General features: G+C 38.7%; 3 protein-coding genes across 3 annotated transcripts; 2 read left to right on the top strand and 1 right to left on the bottom strand.

The window, feature by feature from the left end:
- On the top strand, window positions 920–2,785 carry LOC109821339. Its single transcript, XM_020387528.1, has one exon. The coding sequence runs from the start codon at window positions 920–922 to the stop codon at window positions 2,783–2,785; it is 1,866 nt and encodes a 621-aa protein (XP_020243117.1).
- Window positions 4,334–5,698, top strand: LOC109822034 (alpha-glucan water dikinase 1, chloroplastic-like). The gene is made up of 5 exons (XM_020388193.1): window positions 4,334–4,474; window positions 4,563–4,625; window positions 4,705–4,764; window positions 5,267–5,419; window positions 5,542–5,698. The coding sequence occupies exons 1-5, from the start codon at window positions 4,457–4,459 to the stop codon at window positions 5,665–5,667; spliced, it is 420 nt and encodes a 139-aa protein (XP_020243782.1). The 5' UTR covers window positions 4,334–4,456; the 3' UTR covers window positions 5,668–5,698.
- On the bottom strand, window positions 11,755–14,362 carry LOC109822702. Its single transcript, XM_020388931.1, has 3 exons — window positions 14,263–14,362; window positions 13,505–13,651; window positions 11,755–12,150 (listed from the first exon to the last, which is right to left on the bottom strand). Exons 2-3 carry the CDS (start codon window positions 13,615–13,617, stop codon window positions 11,928–11,930), a joined length of 336 nt encoding a protein of 111 aa, XP_020244520.1. The 5' UTR covers window positions 13,618–13,651; window positions 14,263–14,362; the 3' UTR covers window positions 11,755–11,927.

The following is a 14,580-nucleotide window of genomic DNA, read 5'->3' as shown; positions in this document are numbered from 1 at the left end:
TTCTTATGATTGATTTGCATAATTATTTGATGTCTTCTCTTATTCCAATCATGTGTGAGTAGATTTCTTGTCTAGGATTGGGAAAGAACCTAACTTTTTGGTGATTGATGATGAATTGATATAGGTTCTTGGTGAAAGTTTAAATCTTTGAACTTGATTTCTTGTGTTTTAATCTTGTTGATTCGCTTGATCACCGGATTAGCAATCATAGGTAATTAATTAAAGGACTGAAAGGTGAAGATTAATACCGAATCTCTAGAGATTAAGCAGGGAGCTCGAACCACGAAAGTAGGCTAGATTCCTTGGGGATTTGATTTGGATTAGCATAAAGCTTAATGGGTTTAATTTAATCTTGATTCCACGAAAGTAGGTTAATTGAGATTGATTAGGCACGATCTTTAGACCTTGAAAGAGGCTTTAGATTAATTTAGGCTAATTCACCCTTTCTAGATTAAACCAACACCAAGAATTGAAATAATTCATCATTGAACACCTAAGTTGTGGTGATAACCCAATCCTAGTCCTTCATTATATTGAATTCCATCCGATTAGTTGTTTATTTTATTTCTTTTATTAAATCTCTTCTAATTTACTCATTAGTTTAGCTAGTCTAATAACGTAAAATTTGGTAATTAACCCTAGTCCCTGTGGGATCGACCTTGATAGCTACAACGAGTCTGTGCGCTTGCAGATTTTGCCCATCAAGTTTTTGGCGCCGTTGCTGGGGACTACGGTGTTAATATTGAGTGCTTACGTTATTAAGCTAGACTAGATTTTTTTTATTTCCCTTTGCTTCTCACTTTCTTTTATGCAAGGGAATCAAACAGAAGTAAACGACGAAAACAATCCTGAACTATCAGTGACTCTTGCAAACATAAGAAGGTCTATAAGGGAGCAAAGGAACACAGAACAAGCTACGATGGGAGATCAAAATCAGCTTCTTAAGGATTTCGCAGCCCCAAATTCTCAAGGCACACAGTCAAGCATTACAAGGCCCAATGTTGAAGCTAATAACTTTGAGCTGAAACCATCACTGCTCTCAATGGCTCAGCAGAATCAGTTTGGAGGAGGTGCTACTGAAGACCCGAACCTCCACCTATCGATTTTCTTGGAGTATTGCGACACTTTGAAACTTAATGGAGTGACCAATGATGCTATTCGACTCAGATTATTTCCATTCTCTCTAAGGGACAAGGCTAGGGCTTGGTTGCACTCATTGCCAGCTGGGTCCATCACCACTTGGGATCAATTGTCCAGAGCATTTCTTGCAAAGTATTTTCCTCCAAGTAAAACAGCACAGATGAGGAACCAGATCACATGTTTTGTACAGAAGAAAGGAGAGTCACTCTATGAAGCTTGGGAACGCTACAAGGAATTATTGAGGATGTGCCCTCACCACGGACTGGAGAAGTGGTTAATTGTTCCCACCTTCTACAACGGGCTCACTTACAACACACGGATGACTGTTGACGCTGCTGCAGGAGGAGCTTTGATGAACAAAACAATTGACGAGGCATACACTCTCATTGAAGACATGGCTCAAAATCACTATCAATGGGCGAACGAGCGTACTCCTCAGACATCAAAAGGAGGCAAGTATGAAATAGATGCTTTAGACTATATATCCTCTAAAGTTGATGCTTTATTTAAGAAAGTTGAAGGCTTGAGTATTAATTCGGTGACGTCTACTTCAATTTCATGTGAGATATGTGGCTATGTGGGTCATTCTGCACTTCAATGTCAATTAGGAAACCCCCCATCCATTGATACTTCTGGTAATGAGCAAGTTAACTATGTTAATAACTTTAATCAGAAGGGAGACCCATTCTCCAACACTTATAATCCGGGGTGGAGGAATCATCCTAATTTTTCTTATAGAAACCCACCTGGAAATTCCATGCCCGCATCTAATTTTGATCCTCCTGGTTTTCGTCCCCCTCAATCCAATTTCCCTTCTCAAAAGTCAAATTTGGAAAATATGATGGAAAAGTTTGTGATGACTCAATCAAAATTGAATGAAGAATTTAAGCAACAACTACAAACCATGAATGAGGTAGTAAAACAATTGGCCTCTAAGATGGATTCCCTAGCTACGCATAACAAGATGTTAGAAACACAAATCACTCAATTAGCGCAAAATGCTAGCTCTTCCTCTAGGCCTTCAGGCATGCTACCTGGACAACCTGAGACGAATCCCAGAGGTCATGTGAATGCTATAACCCTTAGGAGTGGAAAACAATATGAGGGACCTAAGATGAAGGAAAATGATGCGGTAGATGGTCATCATGAAGAGAAAAATAAAAATGTGATAGATGTGGATACTGATACCCAGATGCAGGAAGAAGAGAAAGCTGAGAAATATGTGGCCCCCGCTCCTTATAAGCCTCCTCTACCCTTTCCCCAAAGGTTAGCTAAGGCTAAGTTAGAAAAGCAGTTCAGAAAATTTTTAGAGATTTTGAAAAAGTTGCACATCAATATCCCGTTCACTGAAGCTATTTCTCAAATGCCTTCCTATGCTAAGTTCTTGAAAGAGATCCTATCCAATAAAAGGAAGTTGGAAGAATACGAGACTGTGGCCCTTACTAAGGAGTGTAGTGCTATCATCCAGAATAAGCTGCCTCCTAAGCTTAAGGATCCAGGTTCATTTTCTATTCCTTGTGTTATTGGTAATGTCTCTATTAACCGTGCTTTGTGTGATTTAGGTGCAAGCATAAGTTTGATCCCAATGTCCATCTATAAGAAGCTTGGCATAGGAGATTTGACTTGCAAACCATTACTCAGCTGATCCACTCGAGAAGTGTTTGGTAAGTGACGATTCAATAAATGATGAAGACCCGGAGGTAGTCGTGTATGCTCAATCTTTAGAATCAACATCAACTGCTCCATTTCGAAATGCAAAGTTTGAAAGTCTAAAGTTAAAGTCAAAAGGTTCTACTTGTGAAGAGGATAAAGCACCCATAGGCATGACATCGTTCAAGTTGGTATATGACAAATCGTGTCATCTCCCAGTTGAGTTAGAGCACAAGGCGTATTGGGCTATCAAGTTGCTAAATTTCAATATGAAGACCGCAGGTGAGGAAAGAAAGCTTCAACGTCATGAGCTAGATGAGTCACGATTAGAATCCTATGAGAATGCTCACATTTATAAAGAAAAGACTAAACGATGGCACGATAAGAATATCCTTCGAATAAAGTTTAATCAAGGAGATATGGTATTACTTTTCAACTCTCGTTTGAAGCTTTTTCCGGGCAAGCTCAAATCTCGGTGGTCCGGACCTTTTCAAGTCCGTGAGGTTTTTCCTAGTGGAGTTGTTGAAGTTTGGAGTGAAACAACGGGATCTTTCAAGGTGAATGTGCAACGATTGAAACACTACATTGTTGGGGAACAAAACGAGAAAGTGGTCACTTATACCCTTTCCGATTCCCCTTTGTCGGAGAATTGAGGCAAAAGGGGTCGAGCTCATGACCATAAACGAGCGCTTCTTGGGAGGCAACCCAAGTTTTCATTCATTTTTTTTATCTTATTTTATTTCATTTTAATTTCATTTTTTTTAATTTTTAATTTTTTTAGGCAATTGGATCGGCACAAATTTAACTTATAATATTTTTGATCGTGCAGTTGTGAAGAAATGAAGACATTGAAAAAAAACTGCAGAAAAAGGAGTTAAAGATGGAGTGGCAGAGCCTACCACACCCAAGGGTGGTGTACACCACACCCACGGTCCACAGAAAAAAAATACAGACTCTACCACACCCATCTCCCACACCCGTGGGTCGCTGGTAAAAAAACAAAAAAAAAACCCACTCTTCAAACCAGCAACATAACCACATCCCCTTTGCCCTAACCCAAATCGACAACCCATCAGCGACCACCCTTCACCACCATCGCCGGCCATCCTCCTTCTCTCCGATCATCAAACCAACCGCCGCCATCTTCACCATCACAGACCATCCGTCACCTCCTTCTGACTAGTGATTCTTCGAATCAACGACCACCCTTCACGACCATCACCGCCCTCACCCTCCACATCATCTCCGACCGGAGCACAGCCGTCTCCCTCCATCACCACCACTGCGGCCCAAACGCCTCCTCCTCTAGATCTAACAACCGAAGCCGCTCTACCCTCCTCCTGCAGAAAAACAATGATTGCAAGGTGAGATGATGGAGGAAGGGCACCAGAAGCTACACAATAACACCAGTCCTGATGTTGTGGTAATTTGTCAGGCACTTATAGGTTATGTTAGTAGTGACTTTGATGTCAATGTTTACTGGGACAGCTTGAACAAAATTGGTGTAACAAAGGAACGCTTATTATGCTATGACTGGGCTATTCACTCAGAACCACATTTTAGGAGTGACCAGAAGGATGACCTTTTACGTGATTTGGGAAACTAGTTGAGGACTCTGAAGGCTGTTCACTCAGGTGCTGATCTTGAGTCTGCAATTGCAACTTGCATGGGATATAAAGCTGAGGTAAGTTTTCATGCTTAACCTACTCTTAACCTACTCTGAAACATACTATCTGTCGATGATACTTGATGGAGCTTCAATATTTTTTCAGGGTGAAGGGTTCATGGTCGGGGTTCAGATAAATCCTATAAGGGGCTTGCCATCTGGATTTCCTGTAATTTTTCGGACTTATTTTAATAATATATGTAATTGTACCTCCCAGTATATATTATTCTTTTCAATTTGTTCGATAGGATCTGTTAAGATTTATTCTGGAACATATTGAAGACAAGATGGTGGAGCCTCTGCTTGAGGTGAGGGCACTAAAAATGTGCACAATTTCAATTTCGCACATGCATTATTTCAACTTGCATCTGCTGTTCTTAGGATTGCTTGATATACACTTTTGCTTCACATAAGCTTAAACTTTTGGATAAAGTAGTTATCAATGTGGTACCAGGGACATGATTGAGAACTTCAGCAAGACATTTAAATTATATTCATTTAGGCCTTTCCTGGAGAGACATTTTTAAATTGAGACTTTTCCACATGGCCTGAAAGTCCGCATGACAGAATAGTATGTTGCTAGCATAGATCATGCATCATGGTAGTGTTGGTTACCTATCAGCTTAAGCTTGTCGATTTAGTAGGTACCTGATAAGTATGCTCTTATATAATTTTGATCCAAAATTTTTATGGTTCCGGTTTGTAAATAACTTTTTTTTATTTCTAGATTGAGGAAGAGAAGTACATAGGCAGAGTTAAGTGGAAATATTAGCAAGTTTGTCCTAAATTTTATGCTTTAACAACTTTCAGGGTTTGTTGGAGGCACGGGTTGAACTTCGACCTCTGTTGCTCAACTCCCATGAGCGTCTTAAGGATCTTATTTTTTTGGATATTGCCCTTGATTCTACAGTGAGGACCGCTATTGAGCGGGGATATGAAGAGCTGAACAATGCTAAACCAGAGGTTCTTCACTCATTCCCCATTATAATCTCACTAGTAGTACTAGAGTAATTTTGTTACTTTTGTTTCTTTCATTTACTTGTGCTTTTGTTTTACAGAAAATTTGCTTTTGATTTTTGTTTCAGAAAATTATATATTTCATCAGTCTATCTCTTGAAAATCTTGCTCTATCGACCGATGATAATGAAGATCTATTATACTGCATTAAGGTATGTCTTTGTAAATTGTTGGTTAGCTTCTCATCTCAGTAATTGTCCTTCATTTTCTTGAGGTTTCTATATGTTACCATACCATGGAGAAATATTGAATCTCTTCAAGGCCACATATAACTTTTGTATGCATAAAAGGTGATTGAGGCACATTTTTGTTTATAGTCCACATTAGCCAAATAGCCTACAATGCACTATTGTTTCCTTTGATTAGCCCCCTTGAGCCTATGAGCCTAATTTTGTTGATTAAACCCACATATGTAACCTTCAAAATCCGATTGTATCCCTTACCCATTGTCTAAGCTAGTGGAGCACAATTTATGATATAACGGGTTATGTGAGCAATGAAATGTAAGATTGGGGGTGTGAAAGTAGGTGTTTGCTTCTTTTATACAAAAAAAAGAAAAAAAAAGAAATGAAATTGAGAAAAAAAAAGATGAATAAAGTGTCCTCTTTATGGTGTATGTAATTGCGGGTGTCGAAAGAATTTATTATGGCATACTAAAAGGAGTAGTTGGAAGAAGTTCTTTAATAGATGATGGAGTTTGTGTAGATGTCATTGATCTTACTTTGAGATATAATCTTTTGCAATCATAGCTCCACTAGTGATAGGCTTTCAATCAATCCCAAATATCTATCCTATCCTTTTGACCCTAGCCCCATTACAACCAAATAAAAGACCTCATGATTTTGTTGCATGCATTAGTTTTCGAAGTGGTGGAGAATTGAGATGAAATGCAAGCTTATGGATTGAATACATCCATTCGGAAGAATTTTGAGCGATACAATCACATCCTTAAACACATGAGAGATTGAGAGTCCACTTATCCTAAAGTGAGGTCTACCAATTTAACTACCTGAAGGTCTCAATTTTAGTACTTCGGGATTGAAGCTAGTTACATGAATTTCTTTTTTCTACTTTGATTTGAGAAAATGCAAGCTTATGGATTGAATACATCCATTCGGAAGAATTTTGAGCGATACAATCACATCCTTAAACACCTGAGAGATTGAGGGTCCACTTATCCTAAAGTGAGGTCTACCAATTTAACTACCTGAAGGTCTCAATTTTAGTACTTCGGGAGTGAAGCTAGTTACATGAATTTCTTTTTTCTACTTTGATTTGAGAATTGGATAGGATGGGTATCCTTGAATTGTGACGCTTGTGATCGTAAATAAATTTTGAAATGTGATTTTGTTGAGAGTTCGGAAATTAATTTGTTAAGTCCCGATGAAAAGTATTTGTTTTGTGATATGTTTGATATTGGTTAAAGGATTGATGAGGGGGTAATCCCTACTCTATTTGGTTTTCACTCCTCCTAATTTTTATTGTTTATTTGCTTGAGGACAAGCAAAAGTCTAAGCTTGGGGGAGTTGATAAACACGTAAAATATGCATTATCTTAGTGTGTTTCAAGCATGATTTACGAGCGTTTGATGCATATTTCGTGTTTAGATCGAGGATACTGCTGTTGTTTGTATTTTTATATGTAGGTATTGGCTCAAGATTGAAAGATTTGATGATCGTTGGAAGTTTTACAAGAGTTTGAAGCAACAACAAGATTTTGAAGACATGGTTCGTGAAGAAAATGGATGCACGAGTATCAAGAACTGGAATTTCGACCATGATTCAATTTGAATCAAGAAAAACTCAAAAGATGAAAGTTGTAGATCTCTTCAACAGGATTCCAATGCAACTTGAATCACCTCATTCCGAGGTCGGGCGCAAAAGTTATAGCCAAAATACCGAAGACTGTACAGACAAGCACGAAATCAGCAAAACAGCCCCTACCACACCCTGGTGTGGTGCAGACCACACCGGTGGCGCGGAAAGACGGGTTAATTCTTTCCCCTCTTTGATTTATTTCTTCTTATGATTGATTTGCATAATTATTTGATGTCTTCTCTTATTCCAATCATGTGTGAGTAGATTTCTTGTCTAGGATTGGGAAAGAACCTAACTTTTTGGTGATTGATGATGAATTGATATAGGTTCTTGGTGAAAGTTTAAATCTTTGAACTTGATTTCTTGTGTTTTAATCTTGTTGATTCGCTTGATCACCGGATTAGCAATCATAGGTAATTAATTGAAGGACTGAAAGGTGAAGATTAATACCGGATCTCTAGAGATTAAGCAGGGAGCTCGAACCACGAAAGTAGGCTAGATTCCTTGGGGATTTGATTTGGATTAGCATAAAGCTTAATGGGTTTAACTTAATCTTAATTCCACGAAAGTAGGTTAATTGAGATTAATTAGGCACGATCTTTAGACCTTGAGAGAGGCTTTAGATTAATTTAGGCTAATTCACCCTTTTTAGTTTAAACCAACACCGAGAACTAAAATAATTCATCATTGAGCATCGAAGTTGTGGTGAAAACCCAATCCTGACTCTTCATTATATTGAATTTCACCTGATTAGTTATTATTTTATTTCTTTTAATTTTCATCTCTTCTAATTTACTCATTAGTTTAGCTAGTCTAATAACGTGAAATTTGGTAATTAACCCTAGTCCCTGTGGGATCGACCTTGATAGCTACAACGAGTCTGTGCGCTTGCAGATTTTGCCCATCAAAGCTCCACTACGCTAGCGAGCTAACAAAGCTCGTCTGACATAATGAACCTCGCCTGCTAACGAACTTCGCCTAACAAGCAGAGCTTGCCTGATTGAGCAGAGCTCGCCTGACAAAGCAAAGCTAGCCTGACTGGGCGAAGCTCGCCTGACAGAGCGAAGTTCGCCTGAACAGCAGAACTTCGCCAGAATTGAAGAAGCTTGCTAGAAGATGAACAACTCATGTTCATCTTCTTAGTTTTGTCCATTGTTCATTAAACCTGCCTGAAGACAGCGGTGGATTGCCGGCGACGGCAGCGACAACGCCAGAGGCGGCGGAAGAGAAAGCCTTCTTCTTTCCCTTTGATGCAAGAACTTTTCTTGATGTCATTTCTGTTTCGAGAAGAAGTCGAAGAAAGCTGAGATCTTTTTCTCAAAGAACTCAAATGAAATTTTTTCTAAGTGTGCAGAAGTCTCTCAGGGAGGGAGATGAAGCCTTTATATAGGCATGAATCAATGGTTGAGATTTGCTATCTCAACCGAAGCGGCCCGGATCGAACGAAACGGTTCGTATTCGATTGTTCAAAACGAATGGTCGAGATTAATTATCGGATCCGACGGTTCAGATCTGATTTTCAAGCATCAAAACGCTTCAAATTCAAACGAGCGGCTGGGATTCAAGCGGCTAAGCTGAACGGCTGAGATTAACCTCAGAAACAACTTTGAAATTCAACCGAAGCAACGGCTCAGATTGAGCGCGTGAAAATGAGGACGCTTCGTCAGATCGCATTTAATGCGATCTGACGCGCCATCGCCGCCTTAGCTGGCAGACGTCGAGCCTCGCCTGCAAGCACGTGACTTGCATGCCACTATTTGGACCTCACCTGCAGTTGTCTGACTCGTCCGCAAGCACGTGACTCGCCTGTCGTTATTTGAGCTCACCTGCAGACTCAAGCTCGTCTAGATGCTAAGTTCACCTAAACACTTAGCTTGCCAGACTTCATTGAGCTCGCCTAAAAAACTCAACTCAACCAAAGTGATCGAGTTCACCAGTAAGGCACCTGACTTCGCCTGAACCAATGAGCAGTGATCATTTTCATTCAAAGTATTCCAGACCCCATACAACCTGGTTCAGGTCTGAAAACTTTGAAGGGGGTTTTGTCGGCAATAAAAATTGTCTTTATCCTAAAATTTAGAAGTTCGCATGTAGGACTTCGCCTGCATGCTCAAGATCGCAAGAACAAAGCCCATTTGGCTTGTTCGCCTGCATCAAACAAGCTAAGTCAAGCTCACCTGAACGCTTGACTTCGCAGGGGAAGCAAAGTTCACCTACCCAGTAGACTTCACCCTAAAAGAACTGAGCTCGCCTGAACGTTCAATTTGCCATCTTGTAAATTAGCTTGCCTGCAGGAGGTTCGCCCGCACGAGCCAAGCTCGCCAACAGGGTTTAAGCTCGTCTGAACACTTCTGAGGTTCGCATGACAAGCTCGCTTGTTCGCGTAGCTCGCCTACAAGCTCGTTTGAGCATTCAACCTGCGCACTAGCTCGCGTAGCTCGACTGAGCGGTTAAAATCACTTCCCGCTATTTGAGGGATTTGAGTATGGTTCTCCTTAGCTATAGTTGTGGGAATAATCACTTCCCACAATTTAAGGGAATAGTTATGATCCTCCTCAACTATAATTGCAGGAATTGTCACTTCCCACAATTTAAGGGATTGGCCATGACTCTCCTTAGCTATAAATAGCCATATTCGGCAACATGAAGGGGGAGAAGGGCTCTCGGACTGATCTTAATTTTGGATCATCTTTGAGATCGCATTCTTGGCATCTTGCTGGAACTCTTTTGGCAACCGGTCTTTTGGGAGATAAAAGAACCGAATTTTGCCTCTTGAGCATTCGACCTTGATACCAAGCTCGGGTGATCGAACTCTTCATCTCAAGTTTCTACCACGCGTTTAAACTTGCCCGCAATCTCGTTCAAATCATCTAAGGGAAGCAAATTTGGCACAAACATCGAGGGATGCATCATATCGCTACCAAAGAACCCACGTTAAACAAGGAGAGATGAAATCAATTCTCTTCGCTTCTGTGTAAAAAGTGATTTATTGATTTGTAATACAATTTCAATTAATACAAATTCAGAATCAAATTTTACGACCTACAGACCATTCAGAAACTGGAGTTGTGCGCAACTTCAGTTGGCCTTCATACGTAAGAGATAAGGACGGAGCCACACTATGAGAAAGATATTAAATTGAAGAAAAAGATTCTCCGGGTAGGAGAAGGTGCTTGCTAAGTTGAAGAGAGCTTGTTGACGGATGTTTGGTCTCCAAGTGGGAGATTATTGGTTTCGGGTGTAGACCCAAACCTTAGAACAAGCATGCAAAGCAAAGATTTCTCTAAGTTAAGAAATCAAACGAGCTTGATAGTTCAGCCGCACTTTGAAGTTTAGGCGAAGCTCGAAGCTGGGTTCAGGTGAACCTGCAACTCAGGTGAGCTTTGGAAGTTCAGGCAAACTTGGAAGATCAGGCAAGATTTGGAGGTTCAGGCGAACTCCAAGTGTAGGCGAGCTCCAAGTGCAGGCGAAGCAATTCAGGCGAGCTTGACTATGTTCAGACGAACATAAGTCATACAGGCAAGCTTCGTAGTCAGGTGAACTCGTAGAAAACAGATTGCTAATATGTTTTGACCTAGGGTTTTCCTATAAATAGGGTACCCTTGTCGCCACTTAAACTTAACTTTGGTAGAGCGATTTCCTGTAGCGATTTTTCGCGGCGTTTTTGTTGCGCCTTGAGCAGCGATTTTTCAGAGAAAAATCTCGCGCCTATCTCACTAAAAAGAGAGTTCTTTTTTTGAGTGATCTCAAGGAGTTTGAGATCATCTCTTGCAAGTTTTGTAATCTTCTTTAATATTCAAAGGAAATTATTGTGTGGCTACTGAGGACGTAGGCAAGTTACTGAACCTCGTTAAAATTTTGGTGTTCTCTCTTTTATTTTTCTTTGCAAATTTTTCTTTTATTTGCTGTGATTTCTTCTTGCCTTCTTTCGACACAAGATCCAAATGGCACGTTTCGCAAGAGGGTTCATTTGACATGTTGTCGATAGGACGAATCGCCCAACAACTAAGATAGTCTTTTAACAGTAATAACTTATAAGTGACCAAAACATAAGTTAGAGAACCCAACTTATATTTTTCCTACTTATAACTTAAAAATAGGTAGCAATAAAAAAACTTAAAAATAAGTAATAAGTAAACCCTTATCAAACATAATCTTGGCACCTTAAGTGCAAACAGATACTTCAAAGAGAAAATAAGTATGTTGCCAACCATGCTCTTAATAGCTTTATTTAACTTATATTAAGCTAGTAACCATGAAGTTTATTGAGTAATCAGGACTACTCAACAAAAAACCAAAAAGCTGGTGGCCAAGATTTGTTGATATTGGAGACTTTAGAGATATGAATGTCGGTGTGAAGGAAAAACAAACACCAATATTAAAGGGTTGGACAACAGACAACAAAGATAATTCAGCTGTACAGCCGACGAAATTTCTTTTACTACCACCATCAAATCTTTTAGATATATAATTAGGTAAATCACAAAATTACTGAACTTGTAATACATCAGCTCACTTGTAAGCTGATTTAGCACGTCCTAAATACAATGATACAGAAGCAATTGCAGAGGATATCATGGATACAAGAGGAACAAGAAACGACCTTAAATAGATGATTGCACCAGTATAGATGGAAGTTATGGAAGATTTGAACAATCAGGGCACAGAATGCGGCCTTGAGACTGACATTTGATGCATGGACTTGAGCTGGTTGAGTCTCGACCATCTCCAAGAGACTGAAACAAATCATCCATCATGCTGAAACCAAAAGGCCCTCCCTTCTTTACTGAGCCCACTCCTTTGCATTGTGAGCAAGCGACCATCCTAAGGTCACCACACCTCTTACACATACCCAAGGCACTGCACGCAATAAACTTAGCTGAAAGATGGAAAATTTTAGACCCCTACAGGCACATCCCACTCTAGGTAGAGGATGCAGGGTTAGTCAACAACTTAGCAAGAGCTCATTTTTCTTTTCTTTTAGGAGAAACAGATATAGCCACTATACTTAAAGGAGAATTCAAAGGATTACTGTTCATGCTACTGCAAATACTTCAGCATGAATAGCAAACAAAATCTGATCCTACGCACACTAAGTTACTGTTTATACTACAGTACATTTTAATGTAGCATAAACAGTAAATCAAATCTCTTCCTTCATACTTGTAGTTACTATTCACGCTACAATATTTATTGTATTATAAACATTAAAGCAAATTAAATGTATTAAAACTTGGTTCTTTCTTTAAGTATAGAGGAGTAGATATGATTTCTAAATCAAATGTATTAAAACTTGGATTCTTTTTTAAGTATAGAAGAGTAAATATGATTTCTAATTTTAAACATACAATAATTAAATCAAATGTATTAAAACTTAGAGAGAGGCAAGTTTAAAATGCAGTGCTTCAAAAAATAGGGGGTCGTGCTTTGCAGGGGGTGCACACTAGTTAAGTGGAATTCAAACGCAAGACCTCTTGCATAATAGTGTAGCTATAGGCTTTCTCTTAGGTACAAATTACAATGGAATTCACTTGGAGAATGTTGGAACTTGCTTACAGGTACTAATATTTAGATGTTTATATACACGCAAAAGCAGGATTGAAACTTCTTAGACATTGTAAAATAAAGCGGGGGAATCTAGAATCGTAGCTAGTACAAAGGTACCATACAGCCTTTGTACACATTAGTAATTTAAAATAATATACAGATAATACCCTTTAAGCAGAAGCATTGCTGTGGGAGAAGATTTAACTCTTTTATTGCGCAATAACCTAACAAAGTTCATTGGTGACCACTGACTACAAGTGAAAAACAGAGATAAATACAAGACGACTAACATCTGTGATCAATGATAAAATCTCCAATCAGTTAGCTATAAGTTACTTAAAATGATTTCAATAAAAAGCTAATGCATATTCTTGATTGTTCCATGAGCATGAAAGAAAACAGTTTTAATGGACAAACTAATATCAGCAACTTCTGCTATATCCAAGGACAATAGGTCATTATGTTGTAACAAGTTATAACCTAATAAGTAGAAATTCATGATCATCAAATGAATTTTGCTAATGGTTCAACAGGTGAATGATCTCCTAAGCTTAAAACTGAACTTCACTTCCCATAGTATCAGCGTGGAAATCCAGTATCAAGTGAATACAATTGAAATGCAAAGGATGAACAAAAAAAAGGACAGTGAGATTTATAGTCAAGCAACCTCCTTTGAGAAGCTGAGATGAAAGCATCCACCTTTGGTGCAGCAATTGTGGCACATAGAAGTATGGTACCAACTCCTAGACCCGCAATCTCACTTGCCGTGATGTTATCCATACGTTGACTCAAAAAATTCTCTAAACTTAATCACCTAGAAACATATAGAGATTAGTTACCGTTGCAAACATCCGTTAATGTGAAACCACCCTATAATGAGCAAGCTATAAATTTGATATAAGTTCTCTACCTCATTTCAAAGATAAAAAGTAAACAGCATGATCATACTAGAACTCTTTACATTATAGTTTTCTTTTATTAAAACAAAGTAAATAACTTGGAGCAGACATTTCTACAAGCACATTAACTGCACCATAGCTAGTGGAACGAACCTGAATACTTGAACATTAATCAACTCCTATATAAAACTCTTACAAAATCCACAACTAAAATGGGCTAAAAACCACTTTTTCCACAATTTTAGAAAAAGGAGTGGTAGGTTAGTAGGGAAATTTTAAAAAAACTAATTGCATAATTGAAGAAAATGGAGGATGTAATTGATGGGTTTCGAGTTAAGTGTAAATTACAATATTCCCAAAATTAATTAAGAAAATTTAGCGCTACAAAGTCCAATGAAATGAGAAAACAGACAATAGTATAGTTGCATAATTAAAAAAAAAACCTAACCTTCGTCATTCTACAAATTCTTCTTTATGGAACAAAGGAAGCAAGTAGGGAAGTATCATCGGATATAATTTAATTTACCTTTGGAAGTTGCTTCGTCTCCGATACCGAGTTCCAGATGAGCAACAGGAAGAATCAGAGGGATAAAAGACTTCATATTTTTATTATTAGCAAAAAAAGAAAATTACTTTTAATAAGTAAAATTTGAAGTCAAACGATTATGTTAGGCCTACTAGCTCAGTTGGATAGAGTGTCGTGCCGCAAACGATAAGGTCACAAGTTCGAGACCCTAACGGACAACATTTAATCTGTGTTTTTGGGGGTTTTTACATCAAAACCATTCTTTTCAGCTCAAGAAGCACGTGAAATGCCGATTTTCACCTTTAACTGTAGCACATG

The sequence above is a fragment of the Asparagus officinalis genome, chromosome 8 (assembly GCF_001876935.1).
Source record: "Asparagus officinalis chromosome 8, Aspof.V1, whole genome shotgun sequence".
Lineage (NCBI taxonomy): Eukaryota > Viridiplantae > Streptophyta > Magnoliopsida > Asparagales > Asparagaceae > Asparagus > Asparagus officinalis.
The sequence above is the reverse complement of the archived record's forward strand: the minus strand, read 5'-3'. Positions and strand labels throughout refer to the sequence as shown.

Coding starts and splice junctions, on each gene's coding strand:
- LOC109821339 (XM_020387528.1), top strand. CDS start 920: ATGGGAGATCAAAATCAGCTTCTTAAGGATTTCGCAGCCCCAAATTCT.
- LOC109822034 (XM_020388193.1), top strand. Junction 4,626..4,704: donor GCTTGCCATCTGGATTTCCT/GTAATTTTTCGG, acceptor TTTGTTCGATAG/GATCTGTTAAGATTTATTCT. Junction 4,765..5,266: donor TGGTGGAGCCTCTGCTTGAG/GTGAGGGCACTA, acceptor AACAACTTTCAG/GGTTTGTTGGAGGCACGGGT.
- LOC109822702 (XM_020388931.1), bottom strand. CDS start 13,617: ATGGATAACATCACGGCAAGTGAGATTGCGGGTCTAGGAGTTGGTACC. Junction 12,151..13,504: donor ATCTCAGCTTCTCAAAGGAG/GTTGCTTGACTA, acceptor TATTGCGTGCAG/TGCCTTGGGTATGTGTAAGA.